The 19,685-nt window shown below is 35.8% G+C and overlaps 1 protein-coding gene across 2 annotated transcripts in view; it reads left to right on the top strand.

The window, feature by feature from the left end:
- The first annotated feature begins 402 nt into the window (after positions 1 to 402).
- The window catches only part of fhdc1 (FH2 domain containing 1), a 39,881-nt gene continuing 20,598 nt past the window's right edge, over positions 403 to 19,685 (top strand). The window contains exons 1-2 of one of the 2 annotated variants that reach the window (XM_087237203.1): positions 403 to 498; positions 18,740 to 19,633. In XM_087237203.1, the coding sequence (XP_087093329.1) occupies positions 19,187 to 19,633 (447 nt within the window). In that variant the 5' untranslated portion in view covers positions 403 to 498; positions 18,740 to 19,186. Of the gene's footprint in view, positions 499 to 12,345; positions 16,259 to 16,317; positions 19,634 to 19,685 lie in introns of those variants that run through there. The other variant, XM_087237204.1, reaches the window with a different exon arrangement.

The following is a 19,685-nucleotide window of genomic DNA, read 5'->3' as shown; positions in this document are numbered from 1 at the left end:
CCCACTAGATTTGAACCAAAAAGCTAATATATGATTCGAGCTCAAACTGCCTAAGAAGAATACTTGGAGGTAAATTACTGTAAATAACTGTAAAATAATTCTCAAATTACAGTATGTGTTTAGAAAACTGCTTTTATTGTCTCCATGGTTGCCAAACAGACCTGTATGTTTAATAAACAACCTGCGACGATGTGTGTCAATATTAATATTTGTGCCTGAGCTGTGTTATGTTATCCTCGTCACCAGCGGGTGACACACGTCAGGCTCAAGCGGTTCCGATTCACCTGAGCCAGTCTCACAACCACACCGCTCATGCGCGCTCCCGACGCACACCGCATGCGCAGAACGTCAGCAGGCTGTAATGCACTGCATCCTTGAGCGTCGCTGCAGCGCTGGCCGCGCAGAATGCCGCTGATACCAACACACACCTTCTCTAGGATACACGCACCTGCCGCAACAGGGGAAAAACTAGTGCTTATTTCCCTTACACTGTTTAAGGTAAGTTCTTTAACCCAGTTTAAAGTGTATGCTTAGTCGTATACATTTCGTTCAGCCTTTACTCTTTTATCTGCGGCTGACGGATTTTGTTTGCTCTAGCGATGTCCTAGAGATACACATATACCTTGCGTTCAGACTCATTTAACGGGATGATCATATTGAAGGCATCATTTTAATAGTCTTCCCTTGAAAGCACCACATAGGTTAAATATAATTTTTAATGACTATGTATATGTATGTATGTATGTATGTATATATATATATATATATATATATATATATATATATATATATATATATATATATATATATGCTATCACACCGTGATGTAAATATTAACGCATGGGTTTTATTCATTTATTGATTGTACTATTTAAGTCTTAACCCTCATGTCTGATCGATCCATCAGTGTTTCCGTCTCATTAACACTCAGGTTTGATCTGTAGCCTTCAGTGTGGTCGCTGTCACCCTACAGGATGCATCACTAAAGATCACAGTAATGGTGTAACCTCACTCGTCCCATGAGTCAGCTCCCCTGTAATCTGAACATGTTGTTCAGACTTTAATAAGAAAAGTATACCATGGTTCCTGCTCCAAAGCCCTCCTTTATTTAACAATGTTGTGCTTGCATGGTCAGTAAACATTACATCATCTGAAATCTGTTAGTCACAGCAGGCTGTATTTTATGAATGTACATTGACAAGAGAAAAGTGTAAAGTACGAATGTATACGTTTGACTGATTCTGTTGCTTATCAGCTTGCCCCATCAGAGACCCTTAGGGCTATTACTAGTGCTTTTGTGCTGCTTTGTCAAAGATTGTGATGTGCTTTATTGTAATCCTCTGAAGCCAGCTCCTTTAGTAACCCATCCCATTTCTCATGGTGAGATGAATTGTAGACAATCCATTCAGGAGTTGTGGAACAAAGCTTAGAGAAAAGTTTTCCCTCAGGGTGAGGTCAACGGGGGAGGGTGCTCGTCTGTTGTCATATTGCCACGGTAACACACCCTAAAGTAAGGGAACTCGATTGGCAAAAGCCCCCCTAAAGTACTCACTTCATTGATTACGGTGTAACACTATCATAGCACGACTGTGAATTTGTGTATTGTTTTGGAATTCTGACAGGTTAGCCTTTCCTGTTTTAGGAAAAGTTTTTACCAGTTTAGCTTTTCCATTTTGGGGTGATAGAGTATTAGTGATGTTCATACACAATAATAAAAAAAAGTTTTCATAGAGATGCTTGTATTTTGCATCCTGTTTATGTGATGGCAAGGTTCCATTGAAGTTAAAGATTCTTCATCCTGGAACCACTGATGTCAATCATGTTCTTTTTTTCTTTTTGAATGATTAATATAAAAAAAAAATACAAATAGACTTTAAAGGTCTGATATTTATTAATAAAAATATCTAAATTGAAGACAACACATCACCCATTATGCAGTGTATTTGGTATTTGTAATGTTTATTTACAGTTATGCTTAATAAATTACATGAATTAACAATTAAAAATGTTTATCTGTATCTGTAAAAATTGTGTCAGGGTAAACATAAAATAGACGGTTATTCCATGATAGTTAATTTAAAAATTGTTTAAGGGATACTTTTAATATAGCTACTACTTTAATTATATTATTGAATATTTTAAAAAAATAGTTTTGTGTTCATTTCTATGATTTATCTTTACCCAAACATTTCCATTTACTGAAATATTTTCCATTCTACATTTTACATATTACAGTCCGTTCTAGACTACATTACATACACGTGTTACATATTCAGTCAATTGTCAATGCTGTATTTATCATTTCAACTGTTTAAGCTTACTTGTAATACTTGTTTCAAGTTATTTCAACTTAACAAAAAATATTTTTTGCAGTTTTAGTTTAGTTAACAATAACATCACATGCATCACGACAGTCTCTGGTGACACAATACTTCTAATAGGCTCTAAAGGGACTAAATTCACCAATAAGCCTCTTGCTCTTTCATTTGCACACGTAAACATCAGGTGTTTGGGCTTCAGCTTCCCCTCCCACCCACTGTCACCACGGCAACCGAAGCGCGTCTTGTGTCCCACTGCCTGAATCACTTCCTTGAGTAAAATGAATGAAACATTAGAAATCTAGTACTTACTATTTTGTAGATATGTAAATGCAGTTTTACCGAATGTCAAGATGCATTATGATTGTATTATAACGAGAGGTTTGATTTACACCCATGGCCTAATATTTCAACTCTCTGTGTACACATCAGGCCATTTATATTTTATTGCGGTCATTTCACTGTCTAGTTTTCCTCACTGTGCCTATGGGGAATAAACCACTTAGTGGGGTTTGTAATGACTGTGGAAGACAGAAAAATCTTTGTTATTTGTATATCATGTCAAGCCATTGGCTGTTTACAGTGACTGCACTGTGATATGAGAATGTCTGCATGTGTGTGTTCATTGATAGTTCGCTATAGTTATCACATAGGGTCAAATTTAGCACAAGTGTGAGCATATGTGAGAGATTACACTAAATTAGATACTCTTTATTCACACTTGGGGTACTGTTTTCTTGGTTCTTTTGAACAAGAACAAAGGAAATAATACATTCTGATGTATAAAGCATTCATGCCTGAAGATATATATATATATATATATATATATATATATATATATATATATATATATATATATATATATATATATATATATAAAAACTACTGTACTGTACACTCACCGGCAATTTTATTAGGTACACCTGTCCAACTTCTCGTTAAGGCAAATTTCTAATCAGCCAATCACATGGCAGTGATTCAATGCATTTAGGCATGTAGACATCAAGACGATCTGCTGCAGTTCAAATCAAGCATCAGATTTAAACGTGCCTTGTGTCAATGCTTTAGGCTCGTAGCGATGGTGTAATGGTGTGGGGGATATTTTCTTGCACACTTTGGGCCCATTACTGCTAATTAAGCATCGTGTCAACGCCACAGCCTACCTGAGTATTGTTGCTGACCATGTCCATCACTTTATGACACCGCTTTCTAATGGCTACTTCTATTAGGATAATTCACCATGTCATAAAGTGCAAAACATCTCAGACTGGTTTCTAGAAATTGACAATGAGTTCAATGTACTCAAATGGCCTCCACAATCACCAGATCTCAATCCGATAGAGCACCTTTGGGATGTGGTGGAATGGGAGATTTGCATTATGGATGTGCAGCCGATAAATCTGCAGCATCTGCATGATGCTATCATGTCAATATGGACCAAAATCTCTGAAGAATATTTTCAGTACCTTGTCGAATCTATGCCATGAAGGATTAAGTTCTGGAGGCAAAAGAGGGTCCAACTCGATACCCGGCACCTAATAAAGTGGCCAGTGAGTGTATATGTGTACATATGACAGTATTTTTTAGCAGTTGAGAACTTGTAAATGTTTAAAAAAAAAAAAAAAAAAGGCAAAACCATGAAAAGAATTCCTCATTTGCACACAAATGAAGTTCTGCTATTAAAAAAAAAAAAAAAAAAAAAAAAAAAAACTTTTTCCGTGTATGCTTAAGCATTCTGTCTTTTTTTACAATCACATCTTGTGATATCATGTTTTGGCTCATTTACTGTGATGTCTTGAGAGGGGTCTGGATGCAGACCTGGTACAGATGCAATCTGAGCTGCATGCAGTGCTTTTTAGTGGGCTCACCTAACACCACCCCTAACCCTATCCCTCACATTGACGTCACTAGCTCCATTGAGTGCATTTTGTCTGACATTGCATCTCTGAGTGATGCAGTCTCAGCTTGCATCATAAAGGCTGCATCCAGATACTGTAGGATGTCTTTGTTGTTCTGTGTTAGATTCATACATCAGTCATTTACATGTAAACTACATTATTGTGTGTGAATCAGGGTATGCATTAAATCGAACACCAGAGTTCATTTTAATTGATCAAACCTGTCAAGTGTGAACACACCCTTAGTTCACATTAAAGTAAAGCCTGTGAGGAATTAGTACAAATGCTTACCAGTCACTATCCAGAAACAAAGATTGACAGTAAAAGGCGTTTGTATTAGTTCAGTATCTCAGTCAGTGCACTTTTTAAAATCTACATTGAGACCTTGTCCCATGTGAATTGGACGGTCTTCATGGCTCAAATCCTGGGTTTCCCGAAAACTCTTTAAAATTCCCTTCTCATATTGCAATTGTAGTAGCTGGTGCTTTGGATGTGTGCTTCTGTAAAACTTTGTTAATTAGATCATCCTAAAACCTCACTTCTTTGAGCTTCGTTGTCTCCTAAGGAATTGTTGAAGCTCTTCGTTTCCCTGAGAGTTCTGTCTTATTATGTCCTGTGTTGTTAGGTGGTCTTTGTTGCTGCTTTATTTACCTTCTTTAACGGCCCTTTGGAATCAATAGAGATCACTTGGCTTTCTCATGCTGGATGCTCGCTCACCTCCTTCCAGCTGCACTGGTTCAGTTTAAATGTCTGTTTTTACAATTATTAGGTTATATTAGTTACACACCATTACATAAAGATATTGAAATATTATTACACAGATTATTACACTTTTTTTATTTCTTTGTTTGATTGTAATTAATTTCCCTCAAATGTGTGTCCAGATGTGTTTCAAATCATAGCTTACTCTTTTTTTTAATCTCATCCCTCATTATAATGTCTTCCACTCAATCAGTATTTGGGTCAAGCGTCACCCTGCCTCCCAGCTCCAATTTGATAAGCGGAACATTCATTATAGCCACTAGCAGTGAAATCATGGTGTTGTTACAGTAGTTACATTGAATGTTACAATGTTACATTTTTTACCTTCTAAAGTAGCATGTAATCAAAGATACACTTCACCTTCAGCTCAAAATTGTATCAACATTGATATTTTAGGGTATACAGTGGGTAGTTTTGCATATGTGATGTATACAATTACATTATCTCTGGATATATGCAATCTTGCTGGCTCATCATGTCTTGATATTGCTGACATATATTTTAAATGTATTAGTAGGGTGTGTGTATTTTGTGTGTCAGTTTTATATATATATATATATATATATATATATATATATATATATATATATATATATATATATATATATATATATAATGCTATTATAAAATAATAGTACACATTATATGTAATGTTAAGTTTTCCTATTAACATTTACTGTAGCACATGCAGGAACACAACATTTGTGATAATAACACAAGGAAACATTTGCAGGAAATTAAAGTTTGACAGAGTTGGTCCCTTGTTTTCGAGGTCTAAATTGTGACAGCTGGTAGATAGTAAAAGTAGCCAGACATTAATGTTTGCTCACAGATATAAAGACGCTGGTCAGAGTTGTTGCAGAGTTTCTACAATAAATGAATGCTGCTTAAACTGCTGTATTCATTGTGACAGTTCGTCAGTTGTCATACTGTAACAAGAGAGATCAACGTTTTATCAACAGCTTCAATCAAGCTTCCATCGTGATCCAATATTGCCTAAAAAAAACTAAAAAGCTGCCATAGAATTAAAATCTGTTTATACCAGGCACTGCTGAATAGAAATCTCAGTATATCGATATGAAATACCATGAGCCTCAGACATTATTGTCTCCTTGTTCTTATGTAAATCTCATGAGTGTAATATTCTAATAAAAACATTGCAGCTGAAGGGGCATCCGCTGCGTGAACCATGTGCTGGATAAGTTGGCGGTTCATTCCGCGGTGGCGACCATAGATTAATAAAGGGACTAAGCAGAAAAGAAAATAATTGATTGAATCAATGCTATTTTGCACATGTATTTCAGAGTACATCACGCTTGAAGTGTGTGTGTGTGTGTGTTAATATTCATGACCATTTCAAATCTTGTCAAAATTAAGCTTTCCTTTCAGGGGGTAATTACCGCAATTCTAAATGAGCATTAAAAAGTGTTTCTGGATGTTTCTGCACTTAACTATGCCACATACATACTATGCAGTAGGGCTGCACAATATATCGTTTCAGCATTGATATGACAACGTGATCATTCGCAATAGTCACATCACGTGTATATGCAATGTTGAATCTGGATTAAATTTGATAATTTTGCAAGTGTTTTTTAGGCCTGTCACTGTGTTAAGATTTTAAAAGCATTTAGGCATAAGAAAATGTGCTGTTTGTGACTTTAACAAATAAACAACACTTAATTTGATTGAATTGTTTATAAAACAAAGTAATATTTTACATTTGATTATTCAATTACTGCAGGGGTGCTCAACCCTGTTTCTGAAGGTCTACCTTCCTGCAGATTTCAGCTCCCAATCTTGACAAACACACCTGAGACAATTAATTTGGACCTGAACATTAGTTGATAATTACAGGCAGGTATGTTTGTTATGGATTGCAACTGAAATCTGCAGGAAGGTAGATCTCCTGGGGTCCGATCTTCGTACGTGGATTACTCGATTAGCTGGATTTGGTTATTGATGATTTGAGATGATCCAGGATCATTTCGTTCTTCAAAACTGATCTGAGAGTTGTTGTCATAGCAACAGTTTTGGTAGCAAATAATTAGTAAATAAAATTAAAATAATTAGTATAAAAAGCAAATAATTAGTATATAAAAGTACAAAAACGAGGTGCTTCTCCCCAAGGGGATCAAAGAGTACATTTTATTAATATAAATTTTTTTAGATACAAATGCATAAAGGTACCGATAGGTTTAGTACATTTTCTGAAAGATTATAGACAAACACTATTCAACTGTTTGTTTGGTTATTTATTTGTTTTTTTTGTTTGTTTGTTTGTTTGTTTGTTTGTTTGTTTTTTTTTTTAAAGGAATAATAATATATGCAGTCATCCACATGTTTTGACCACTAATATGCCGATGATTTGATACTTTGCAAAAGTTGCAGACGGCTTTACCGATTTCAAAATGCTTTTTGATGCAAAATTAATTTAAATTCCTCACGCTGATTAAGAAACTATAGGCCTTGGCTTCTGTAATAACTCTAATGCGCTCTAAAATGTAAAACTAAATAAATAGCTAAATACTCTCGACAAATAAAAGTGTAAAGCCTGCAGCTCACAACAAAGGTGTAAAGTTATTGCGTATCATATTTAACAAACCGTTTACCATGAATCTTATGTAATTTTGCTCACACGGATAATGGAATATTAATTAGATGATGTCATTGCGCTGTTACATATATATAGCAGAATAAAAATATCGCAATGTTAGGTTTTTCCAATATTGTGCAGCCTTACTATGCAAGTAATACAATTTATGAATCAGTGCACTCTATGGCACCTTTAAATGAATAACTGATAGAACATTGGCTTGATGATTTGCATAGCTGATGTTGTTGTCAGTTTGTCAGTGTCTCAGACAAAACCAGTGGCTCTTGTCAGTGTTCCTTTCAGATCGTTTATCTCACTCGTATGTATTTCGATTATGAAAGCATTTTCATTTTCTAAGTACCCTGTAGACTTTGATATATGACTGACTTACATAAACACACTTGCACCAAAAACTGAATCCAAAGCACAAGCACCATTAAGACATTAATACTTGAATCGCATTAAGCATTTCTCAATCTCTGCGTGTTTCCTCAAAGGTTCTTTGTTTTGGTGCTGTTCATTGCACCCAAATATTCCACAGTAGGTATTAGATATCCAGTGTTTGGGTTATAGCCGCAGGCCTCATTTACCAGACGCATTGGAAATCAATCTTTGAGCAGAGCGTTTCAAACTGCAGTATCATTTGAATCAGGTAACAGGACAAGACTTTGTCTGAAGACTTGTGAGAGTGTAGAAGATAGTTGATTGTCTGTGTTTATGTGGGAGGAGCTTTCTTTATTTTTGTGTTTGTATGTAGAAGGACAATCAAGTCTGCTGTATTGTTAGCTGAATATGAGTGCACTTTTGTATCATTTGACGCCTAAGAATCACTGTTGTCATGTTAGTTTAACGTCTTCACTTCACTGAAAAAAAAATTCACTGTTGCAAAATCTTAATTTTGTTATTTGAGTTTATTCACTGAATCAACCAATAGTAGATTAAAAAGTAGGGGTGTAACAGATCACAAATCTTGGATCACATTATGATTTTTTCTGTCACGAATCTGACAATTTTTCAGATCAGCTAAAAATGGGAGGAGACTTATGTCAATTGCTTTCCATTTAATACTGCAAGACACTTCTTTAACAAAGATTTTAACAAACAGAACTTAAAGCCTGTAATTTTATTAAAAATAAAATAAAGAAAAAATAATCAGCTGAATAAAAATAAATTGGAAAATATTCAGCACTGTTAAAAATTCACTGTTACTGTTGCTAATAACACTAAATGTATAAACTAACATTGTATTTTGTACGACCCCTCATTTTTAATGAATGATTCAGTTATTCTCTCATAATACTACATGTGTCATTGCTAGATGTGTCAAATTTGAAGGATTATTCAGTGGCATACTTTTGATGCCTGGTTGTCACCACCTATTGGTTCAATAATGTAATTGCTGCCTACAACTTTAATTTGAGCATCAAGTTAAATCCATATGACAATGATTTTAATCTTTGCTATAAACATCAGTGGTTTTATGTAAACTATAAACTTTTATCCCAGTGCGTCTGTGTTATTTGACCAACTCAAACGACTAAAGACTAAATATTTTAAGATTAATAAATATGTGCAAATCACCATCATTTATAATTTGTTGCGTGGGTGTTGAGAACCCAATCTTTTAATCATTAATCGTGCAGCTTACACTGAATGCATTAATCCAGGCTAAACAAGTAATGACAGAAAACACCTTTAATAACCTAAGAAACCCACCACATCTGAATAACCTACCACAACTTTTTTTGTCATCATTATATTTTACAGGAAAGCTGAAATGCTTTCATACATGTAATTTGAATGAGGCGAGAGGCGATCTCTCTTTGTGATCATTACACATTTAGGATTAATCTACGAGTAAAATAAACTGTATTAATCCGTGGTTCACGTGTGTTCCGAAATTTGGGTTGGGATCTGTACAAATCACAGATCAACCGTGATCCATTACAGCCTTTTTTAAACAGACAGGGTAGATATATCCATGACAGAATAGATATTCTTCTTAGATCTTTTTGTTCATTTAGATTTAACCATTTAACACAAGTCTTCTGCGTTATGAAATGATTTTGTGTTGGCTTATATTAGAAACAAAAGGACTAATAAAAACAAACTGGAAGAGATTTTCTCAAAAGGAGGTCGGATTAATTTGCTAACACTGCCAAGTATGTGAACAGATGTCTGTTGGTCTGGGTATGTTGTGTACACATCAGCATTGTCCTGTTTTTCCCAAATGTGCATGAAAATCCATCAAGTATGCTTAAAATGTCTGCAGCAATCAGATTTATGATGGCGTAGATTTTAAATCACAGTTCAGCTTCCAGTTCTGATTAACAAGAGGCTTAGCTGGATACAAAGTAATATGAAGTACTCTGCTTTCTACATCATGCACGTATGTATCTATGCTGTCTGCATTCTTTATTATGCATACAAGTATAATACACTATAGAAATATGAATAAAGCTCTAAGGATTTTTTGACAGCCGCTCCAAATTGATGTGTAAAATTGGGGATTGGCAGCAGGCAGAACAATACTGAATGATGTCACATGCATTATGTTTACTGTGACAAAGGGAGAGAACAACTTGGGAATATGGACAGTCATTATAACCAAGCACAAAATGTTTGTGTAACACATGAGAACAAACATTATTGCATATTTTATTTCAAGATAGCAGGGATGAGCTTTTGTGGTTAGCGTATTTGATAATCTTTATTAGTAACATCCTAAATTACTCATATAAAGTGGTGTCATATAAAATACTTTTTAATGTGGGAAAGTTTTATCCACACTTAAATTCTTTGGATATTTCACCCTTTTATACTACTGTGTTAACGAAAAACTTATGTCTGGAGACATGAAATTATTATCTTTATTCATCAACTACACTTTCTTGTCCTGCTGTATTAGTTTGAGGCTTTTTTATGCAGGCTACATTAATCATTTTCAGAACACTAGGCTATAAGCTAAACAAATCTGCACTGACAAGGAGAATTAAAAGTAAAGACATATTTGGGTGGTTTAATATTATAACGTAATGTTGTTGATCATATATTAGAAAGTCATTTAAATAATTAGAATAGCCTTTAGACAATAATGAACAATATTCCAATGTGAGTGGATAAATGATGCAATCCTAATTGAACATTAATTTGTCTAGTCTTATAATAAATCGTTTAAATAACAGAACAACAAAACATTTTGAACATTCACTAGTAGATTAAAACATCTCATACAAACATATAGACCCTAGTTTTGTGCGTTGAGTTGAGCCGTCATATACTGAGGCAACCTGGTTGCGTAACTAATTTCTCCACCATAAGACTCTCCATCATTTGTTTAATTATGTATTCTACAACAAATTGCTTTTTTTATACTGTTTTATTATATATACATTTATATACGTTTTATTATATTATATATAAATATATATATATATATATATATATATATATATATATATATATATATATATATATATATATATATATATATATATATATATATATATATATATATATACAGTTGAACTCAGAATTATTAGCCCCCCTGTTTATTTTTTTTCCCCGTTTTCTATTTAAAGGAGAGAAGATTTTTTTTCAACACATTTCTAAACATAATAGTTTAAATAACTCATTTCTAATAACTGATTTATTTGATCTTTGACATAATGACAGTAAATAATATTTTACTAGATATTTTTCAAGAAACTTCTATACAGCTTAAAGTGACATTTAAAGGCTTAACTAGATTAGATTAATTATGTTAATTAAACAGGACAGGGTAATTAGGTGTATTGTATAACCGTTATTGTATGTAACGGTGGTTTGTTCTGTAGACTATCGAAAAAAATAAATAGCATAAAAGGGCTAATAATTTTGACCTTAAAATGTTTTTTTTTTTTATTTTATAAAAACTGCTTTTAATATAGCTCAAATAAAACAAATAGGACTTTCTCCAGAAGAAAAAATATTATCAGACATACTGTGAAAATTTCCTTGCTCTGTTAAATATCATTTGGGAAATAAAAAAAAAGAAAAAAAATCAAAGGGGGGCTAAGAATTCTGACTTCAACTGTATCTCTTTATAAATATTATTTTATATTTTATATAGTGAGTGAAAAACATTGACTAACTAAATGAAAACATAAATCCAAGCATTATAGGGTGTAAATTTGACTCACATTGCCCCTTATATGTATAAATACCCCATTTTTTGGATTTGTTTTTTTGTTTTTATGCCGAGGCTGTACTAGTGTTATAAACCAATAAAATTCTGTTGTATTTTTTAATTGTTACTACAACTAATAAATCTGGCTTTTTTACTGTTGAATTTAATTCATTAACATATATTATAGTGAGAACTTATTAAGAATTATTTTGTACTTTTTATATTTTTTACTGTTGCAATATACATGTAATTTGATGGAAACGTTTGTTTTCTCTAAGCATGTATACAATAAAGCAATACAGTAAGTATATTTTGTTATTATACTTGTTAAACTAAACTTATTTGCAAATCCGTATACTGTGATAAAAGCTTTAGCAATAAATAACAACAAGAAAATTTAAAAAACATCATAAGCATAGCGAATATATGACGTTCCTAAAAATATTAACTTGATCTAATAGGTTTGGAACAACACAAGGTTGAGTAAACTATGTCAAAATTTGGATGATATATTCCTTTGCTCATTGATTTCATTATGGATTTTCTTCATCCATTAATAACAGCATTCATTTCTTGTCATTTCTTTAATTTCTTGTGGTTTTTAAATTTAATCATTTGTCTCTAATTTATCATAAAACGATTGTTGTCACAACATGCACTCTAATGGGTTTTCAGCATTCCTAAATCTTTATAAACATGATGTTGGTTTTTAATCATGAACAGATTTGGTGCTGTGTATCTGGGTGTGTTTCTGTATGCCGTTGCTGACATTGCAGCAAAGACACCACTGAGGTGAGAGAGAATTTGTTACAGTGTGTTAACCCTTTACTCACTTCTCTAGCAGCACAGAACATGTACATTTAGAATCTAAATGCAAAATCGCACATGCACACACACTCCCAATTTGGGGGTTTAAAAGAAATACATTGCATAATAAATGCAAATGTCTGTTTTAATACTTTAAATAACATTTGTGAATAAAATGTCAGATTTGGGAAATAGTGTTTCTTTAGCATTTACTTTAACAGACACAATACTCTATTTTTTTAATTAAACAATTGAATAATTCCGACCTTTTATATTTAAAATGGATTACACAAAATAGATCATGATAAATGGGATTACAATTTAATTGATTAAAAACTGTGCTGTGATACAAAAGTGCTGTGATCCTCATGTAGAATCTTTTATTATGTCAACAAATCATTTTAGCTGCACATATGGCTGGGATTATTTTGGTATATAAACATTTGGTAACACTTTATTTTGATGGTCTATTTGAGTATAGTACTAGACTGTCTGCTTAATAATTGTTGATACTGCTCCTTCAACAGACATTTAACTGACTATAAGAAACTTTGCAAGTACATGTCAGCTTACACTAACCCTAACCCCAACCTAACAGTCTACTTATCTAATGTGAATTAGTTGGCATGTAGATGCAACAAACGGACCATCAAAATAAAGTGTGACCAAACTATTATTACACTGAATGACATTTTCATGGGCGTTTGCATTAAGTAATGATAAAAACTCAGTCATTAGTTAACATTGTAATCAATCAATTTGATTATTAATTACAATATAAAGCCTCTGTTTTCAACCAACACACGGTCAAGTTTAAAACCATATTAGAACATCATACAGCATAATCCTTCTGAAGAAGATGACTTTAAAAGGAAAAAATACATCTACTTTTACACATGAATAAATTATACTTAGTAGCTTGTGCCTAACTCAGCTGAACCAGCGCGGAAACAGAGTCTTCCTATGACGTCAAATGTCGTTTAATAAGTAAAAACCTAGAGGATCAAATGAGACCCTGTTGCAGTATGAAGAGCTCTGGTTTACAGCGTTTGGTGTCTTTTTTATCTGTTTCTAGAACATCTTTTCAGCCATTTCAATCAACTTTGTCAGTAAAAACTACATATACAAACATGTCTGGATTGATCTCCTAATCAACCTCAGCATTGTTGCCTTGCGTAACAATGCCACTATAGCATGTGTTTGATTTTACCACAAAATTTAACATCTGAGACCCTCAGTCTATCAGATAAATACAGGTCATGTATACTGTAACAGAATCCACATGAGATGGTTCATCCTGATATGCCGTTTTGCTGTATTTTTTTCCCAGCAGACAGCAGTGTGTCACTCATGACATTCTCTGCACTTTCAATATCTGGGTGACAAAGACATCTGCATGACAAGACCTGAGCCGTATGAGCTGCTGATACTCTGCTGGCTACTCGCATACATCAAAATAATAGAAAATTAGCAATATCTGTTGTTTTTACAGGGCTTTTTGTGCATGTCTTTGCAGATTTTTCTGTGAAACAGCTGTTTCTGTGGATTGGTTGTTGGCTGGTCTCCTTGACAACCTCACTGTACTTTAAAGGCTATTTGATGTTGGCTGCTTTGCATATTCAAATAAGAGATGTGGCACGAGTGAATCACCTGTATGAAAACTCTTGTGATTCTGTATTCAGTAGCTAAACAGCTAAAATCTGTCATGTAAACTATACTTGTGGGGCTACACAATTGTTATAAATTTAATGTTTTTCTAAACATTCATTCAGTTTATTTTCGTCTTAGTCCCTTTATTGATCTGGGGTCGCCACAGCAGAATGAACCGCCAACTTATCCAGCATATGTTTTTCACAGCGGATCCATTAACACACATACACTATGGACAACTTAGCTTAACCAATTCACCTATAGCGCATGTTGTTGGACTTGTGGGGGAAACTGGACCACGGTCACACCCAAACCTGAAGAGAACTTGCAAACTAAGGAAACAGTGCCGTACAGTCTACTGAAGACATCCATTAGCCTACTCTGGTCATTTGATGACATGCGCGAGTGTAAGAGTAAATAAAGAAGAAATTATAATTTTTTTAAGTTTTAATTTCTTTAAAGGTCCCCAGAAATAGCTTGATACAGACAGCAACAATTACATTAATTAAAGTACATGTACAATGCTGAATGACTGGTATTTTTTGTTTTGCACAGTTATAACAATCGATTTAAAATGAAAAACATGAGTTAGTTATTTTATTTTCAAGATCTGAGGTTAACTATCTGCTGTCGCTTTTAGTATGATGATAAATGTTACATAAAATGTTGTTAAAATTCAGCTAGCTCTCTGCAACTCTCACATGGTCGCCCACTTAAGCTAAGCTGTACCTAGATGGGAGACCACATGGGAAAGCTAGGTTGTTGCCAAAAGTGGTAGTGAGGCCAGCAAGAGGCGCTCAGCCTGTTGTCTGTGTGGGTTCTAATGTCCCAGTATATTAATGGGGACTAAATACTGCTCATGTAACCCCGCTGGTCCTACGCCACCCAATTCGTTCCGAGCTGGTATCGAACCTGCGACCTTCCACATGGGAGTTGGTTGCTCTACCAAGGAGGCTAAAGACCATGGCCTCTAGCATCTGTTGCTTGAGCACCTTTAGAGGTCAGAGTAGTGAGGTTTACCTGCACAGCACACACTAGCTGGCCTCCGTACACTCACCCCCCTAAACCTCACTCCCATCCGGGTCACGGCACCAATGTAACCCCGCCGGTCCTACGTCACCCAACTCGCTCCGAGCTGGTATCGAACCTACGACCTTCCGCATGGGAGTCGGTTGCTCTACCAAGGAGGCTAAAGAGAGTGCCATCTTTCGAATAAGATGTTAAACCGATCTCCTTACTCTCTGTGGTCATTAAAAATCCCAGGATGTCCTTTGAAAAAGAGTAGGGATTTAACCCCGGCAAATGGGCCACATTTGTCCACTGGCCTGTCCATCATGGCCTCCATCATCATATAATAATTAGCTTAATCACTCTGTCTCCTCTCCACCAATCAGCTGGGGTGTGGTGTGCGGTCTGGTGCAATATGGCTGCCATCGCATCATCCAGTGGATGCTGTACACTGGCGCTGGATGAGGAGATTCCTCCCAATGTGTAAAGCGCGTTATGTGTCCAGAAGTTAGGCAGTTTGTTAAAAGAGTGTTTTATTTAGTGTCATGTTTAGGGGTGTGAAAAAGTAAAGTTGATGTTCTGAACAGAATGTACAATTTTAGCTTTTCTTCCATTGTCAAAGTGACAGGAGGCATGCTATGGATCACTAGGGAATCCATACAATCACTGGCAAAGGTTCAGTAAGGTTTGTATAATAATCACATATCAAACAAGCTAAAAAAAAATCATTTATTTTATTGCTGACTCTTCTAAGAAAACATTCATTCATTTATTTTCTTTTCGGCTTAGTCTCTTTATTAATCTGGGGTTGCCACAGCGGAAGGAACCGGCAACTTATCCAGCATATGTTTATTACACCTAGGATGCCCTTCTAGCTGCAACCCATCACCGCGAACGCGGGGAGAACATGCAAACTCCACACAGAAAAGCCAACTGACCCAGCCAAGGCTCGAACCTTGATGCTGTGAGGTGACAGCACTACCTACTGCACCACCGCGTCACCCTCTAAGAAAACATCTTTAAAATATTTTTGAAAATCAGTGTTTAGTTGGTTCTGATAATTGCTCATAGTCCCAGTTGAAAACTCCACAAATTTATTTTTTCCATCAGGGGTTTGACATAACAATAGCTTTATTTTTTTAAGACAAACCATTAAAGAAAGAGAAATCATCCACAATGCAGGCAATGAAATGACAACATTAAAAATCCCAGAGTGTTCTCCATTTAATGTGGCTTATGCATCAGATGTTTAGCCAGTGGTCCATGGGCATGATGTCTGAAGCTGCGACTGGTAGTTTTTTTAGCTCTGTTAACTTGTAATGTGTATTTATATAGCACATTTATCGTGTAATGGCCATACACCCTAAGCTCTTCACACCACCACCAGTGTGCAGCATCCATGATTCATCGGCAGCCACAGGACAACGGCACCAGTGCGCTCACTACACACCAGCTGTAGGTATAGTGGAGAGACAGTGATAGAGACAATTCAGTAGATGGGAATAATATGATAGTTAGGGCTGAGAAGAAATTTGGCCAGGACACCAGGGTTACACCCCTTCTCTTTAGGAGAAGTGTCATTGGATTTTTTTTAATGACCACAGAGATTCAGGACCTCGGTTTAACGTCTCATCCAAAAGACAGCACCCACTGACAGTATAGTGTCCCCTTCACTTTTACTGGGGCATTAGGGCTCACACAGAACACAGGTTGAGCACCCCCTGCTGGCCTCACTGACAAAACTTCCAACAGCAACCTAACTTTTCTATGTGGTCTCCCATCCAGGTACTGACCAAGCTCAGCCCTACTTAGCTTCAGTGAGTAGTCGTGGGCTGCAGGATGATATGGCTTGTCTTTGTGGTTTACCACAGTGTTGTTAGGTGCTCCATTCTCAGGCCGTTTACATTAAAACATTTCAGTTTTAAATCTCATAAGTTTTGCTACGGTTACGCCTTCCGTCCACACTACCCCAGAGTTTTCGAGCCTTGAAATATAAGCATTTTGAAAACGTTGAAGAGGCCGTTTTGGTTTTAAAACGCTGCTGCTTCGTGTCAGTGTGGATGGGGGAAAACAAAGACATCTGAAAATGGAGGCACGGCTGCTTGGGGCTTTTTCTCAAAATCAAGTAGACACAGTTTAGTCTTGCAAATTGTCCTTAAGTTCAGACTTCGCAAAATTGATATGGAAAACAAACTCCCGAGGACACGCTTGGTAAATCTACAAAGAGAACAGTGTGCTTTATAACCTCATTCACATCATCCTGGCTACGTTGTTTCACTATCTTAACAACAAAAATAAAAATATGATATAAGGAACTGCCTATTTTTATTTTGATATTAACAACTTAAAAAAAAAAAATTTAAATATTTATATGTCATCTTCACTGTATGCATATTTATAACAAAACGGAGCAAATGTGCAGAATCAGTGTACACAGTTACATAAATTAATATATTAACTTATCTTTACGCTCAAAACATGATACCTAAGAACAAGTAATATATTTAAAAGAGTCGTCAGACAGAGACAAGATGAATTAAATAATTTGTTTACCAACTATAGTGAGATTAGATCCAGCGGTTTTCCTTGATGAACTGTCTGACGTGCGCTGCTCTCACTTGGGTAGGTGTGCTCAAAGCTCATGACTGAGTGTGTGTGTGTGTGGTCACGTGATGTGTGTTTTTAGCGGTGTAGTATGGACAGATCTTTTTAGAAATGCTAGGCAAAACACCAGTGTCGATGTGGATCATTTCATTCTAAAAAGCTGTTTAAAAACAAAACGTATCAGTGTAAACAGGGCCTTGATCTATCATTGTGTGATGCTGCACTGTTTATGCAAATATATATATATGTTTTCCCTTTGGCTTCCTCTTCTGCTTTATCAATAGTAATGATACTGATGCTCCTGTTGTAACTGCTGGTAAAACATGTTAATGTGTTTACTTTTGTAATTTAATTTTTCTTTGCATCATTGACTCTGATGTTTAGTAAAACACTGCAGGTTATTATTTGAACATGATGAAACACAGGGTGACCCATATCACACATAAGGCATTTGTAAACTAATATAGTATCATTTCATTCTTTATTTCATACAAGTGTACACTATTAAGTTGGCCCCTCACAAAAACATGTCAAACCTTTTCAGAAATACCTTCAAACTACTGTAGTCCCATGTTATGTAACTACAGTATACTTAATTTTATGTAACGGTAATTGATCATGAGTTCTGCCAAATTATTTTGCCACTGAATGGACAAATCAGTTAAATGTTCATTGTATGAGTTTTCATTAGTGAACATTCGAGTCATCTGTCAAGATCACTTTTACACATAGCAGGCCGGCCCCATTGACTTAAGCTGAACAATAGCATTCAGCGTTTTCCTACTGGGGGCTTTCCATTGAGCGTACAGCCACATCTCTTTTGATGTCTGGTACTTTCTCATTTCCCCTGTTTTTAGGTTCTAAGTGTGTTCGCTTGACTACACCTGAGTCATTTTGATTTTGATTGTGTGTTCTGTCCTTCCTGCAGCTCCAAGGGTTTGACCTCTGACCATACCCCAGTGGGACGGAAGCTTGGAGGTAACAGCTTGGCATTATGGGACGAGGTACAAGAAGTAGTGAAGAAAAAACTTGTGAGAATGTCAAGACACTGGCCTAAGGGGATTGCATAACACCGTGTCCATCGTCCTTCATTATTGCCAGAGTCATGAGTCAGTTGACAGGTTGATGAAAAGAACAACGTCAGCAGCCTTTGCACTAAATTTTAATTAAGAATGAACTCATATTCCTCTAGTGGAAAGACTCATTTTTTACTCGGCTTAAAGTTGTATCAGCAACTATGAGTGAGATAGACTTCAGCACTCCATCAGACACCACCTAGAATTCAGCCAAGAGACTGTGCTGATATTATAAAAGGAAAAAGGCAACATTTCCCCACACAGCCTGGCCCTCCAGGACTAGTGTCATTGCTGATGTAATGCTTGTCATGGCCAGTGTCACTGCTGCGGAGGATTCGGCAAATGAAAGTACCACACCAATAGGAAATCCACTGCCATTAAAATCGTCTACAACCTCAACAAATGACCAAAGCCAAGGACGTGACAGCAATACCTGCCCTCCAGCAGTACCTCCGCCACCACCTCCACCTCCTCCACCACCTCCCCAGGCACCAGGTAATTCTGGCCAACATGCATCACGCAAGAAACGACGCGTACGGAGCTTCTTCTGGAAAACCATTCCAGAGGAGAAGGTTAGGGGGAAACCCAATATTTGGACTCTAGCGGTCAGACAACAGCAGTATCAGATTGATGTGAAGACAGTAGAAGAGCTTTTCGGCCAGCAGGAGGAAGTTCGAACTCAGACAAGCGGTGGGCATTCTCGTACAGGGAGATCCAGAGGTTCATTCAAGGAGAGCAAGGATGAGGTAAGGCAAACCTGAGAAAAACTAAATCATTGCCATAGTTGTTGGAGAGTGT

The sequence above is a fragment of the Danio rerio genome, chromosome 1 (genome assembly GCF_052040795.2).
Source record: "Danio rerio strain M-AB ecotype USA chromosome 1, GRCz13ab, whole genome shotgun sequence".
NCBI classification, from domain to species: domain Eukaryota; kingdom Metazoa; phylum Chordata; class Actinopteri; order Cypriniformes; family Danionidae; genus Danio; species Danio rerio.
Note: the sequence above shows the minus strand (reverse complement) of the source record. Positions and strands in the feature narration are given on the sequence as shown.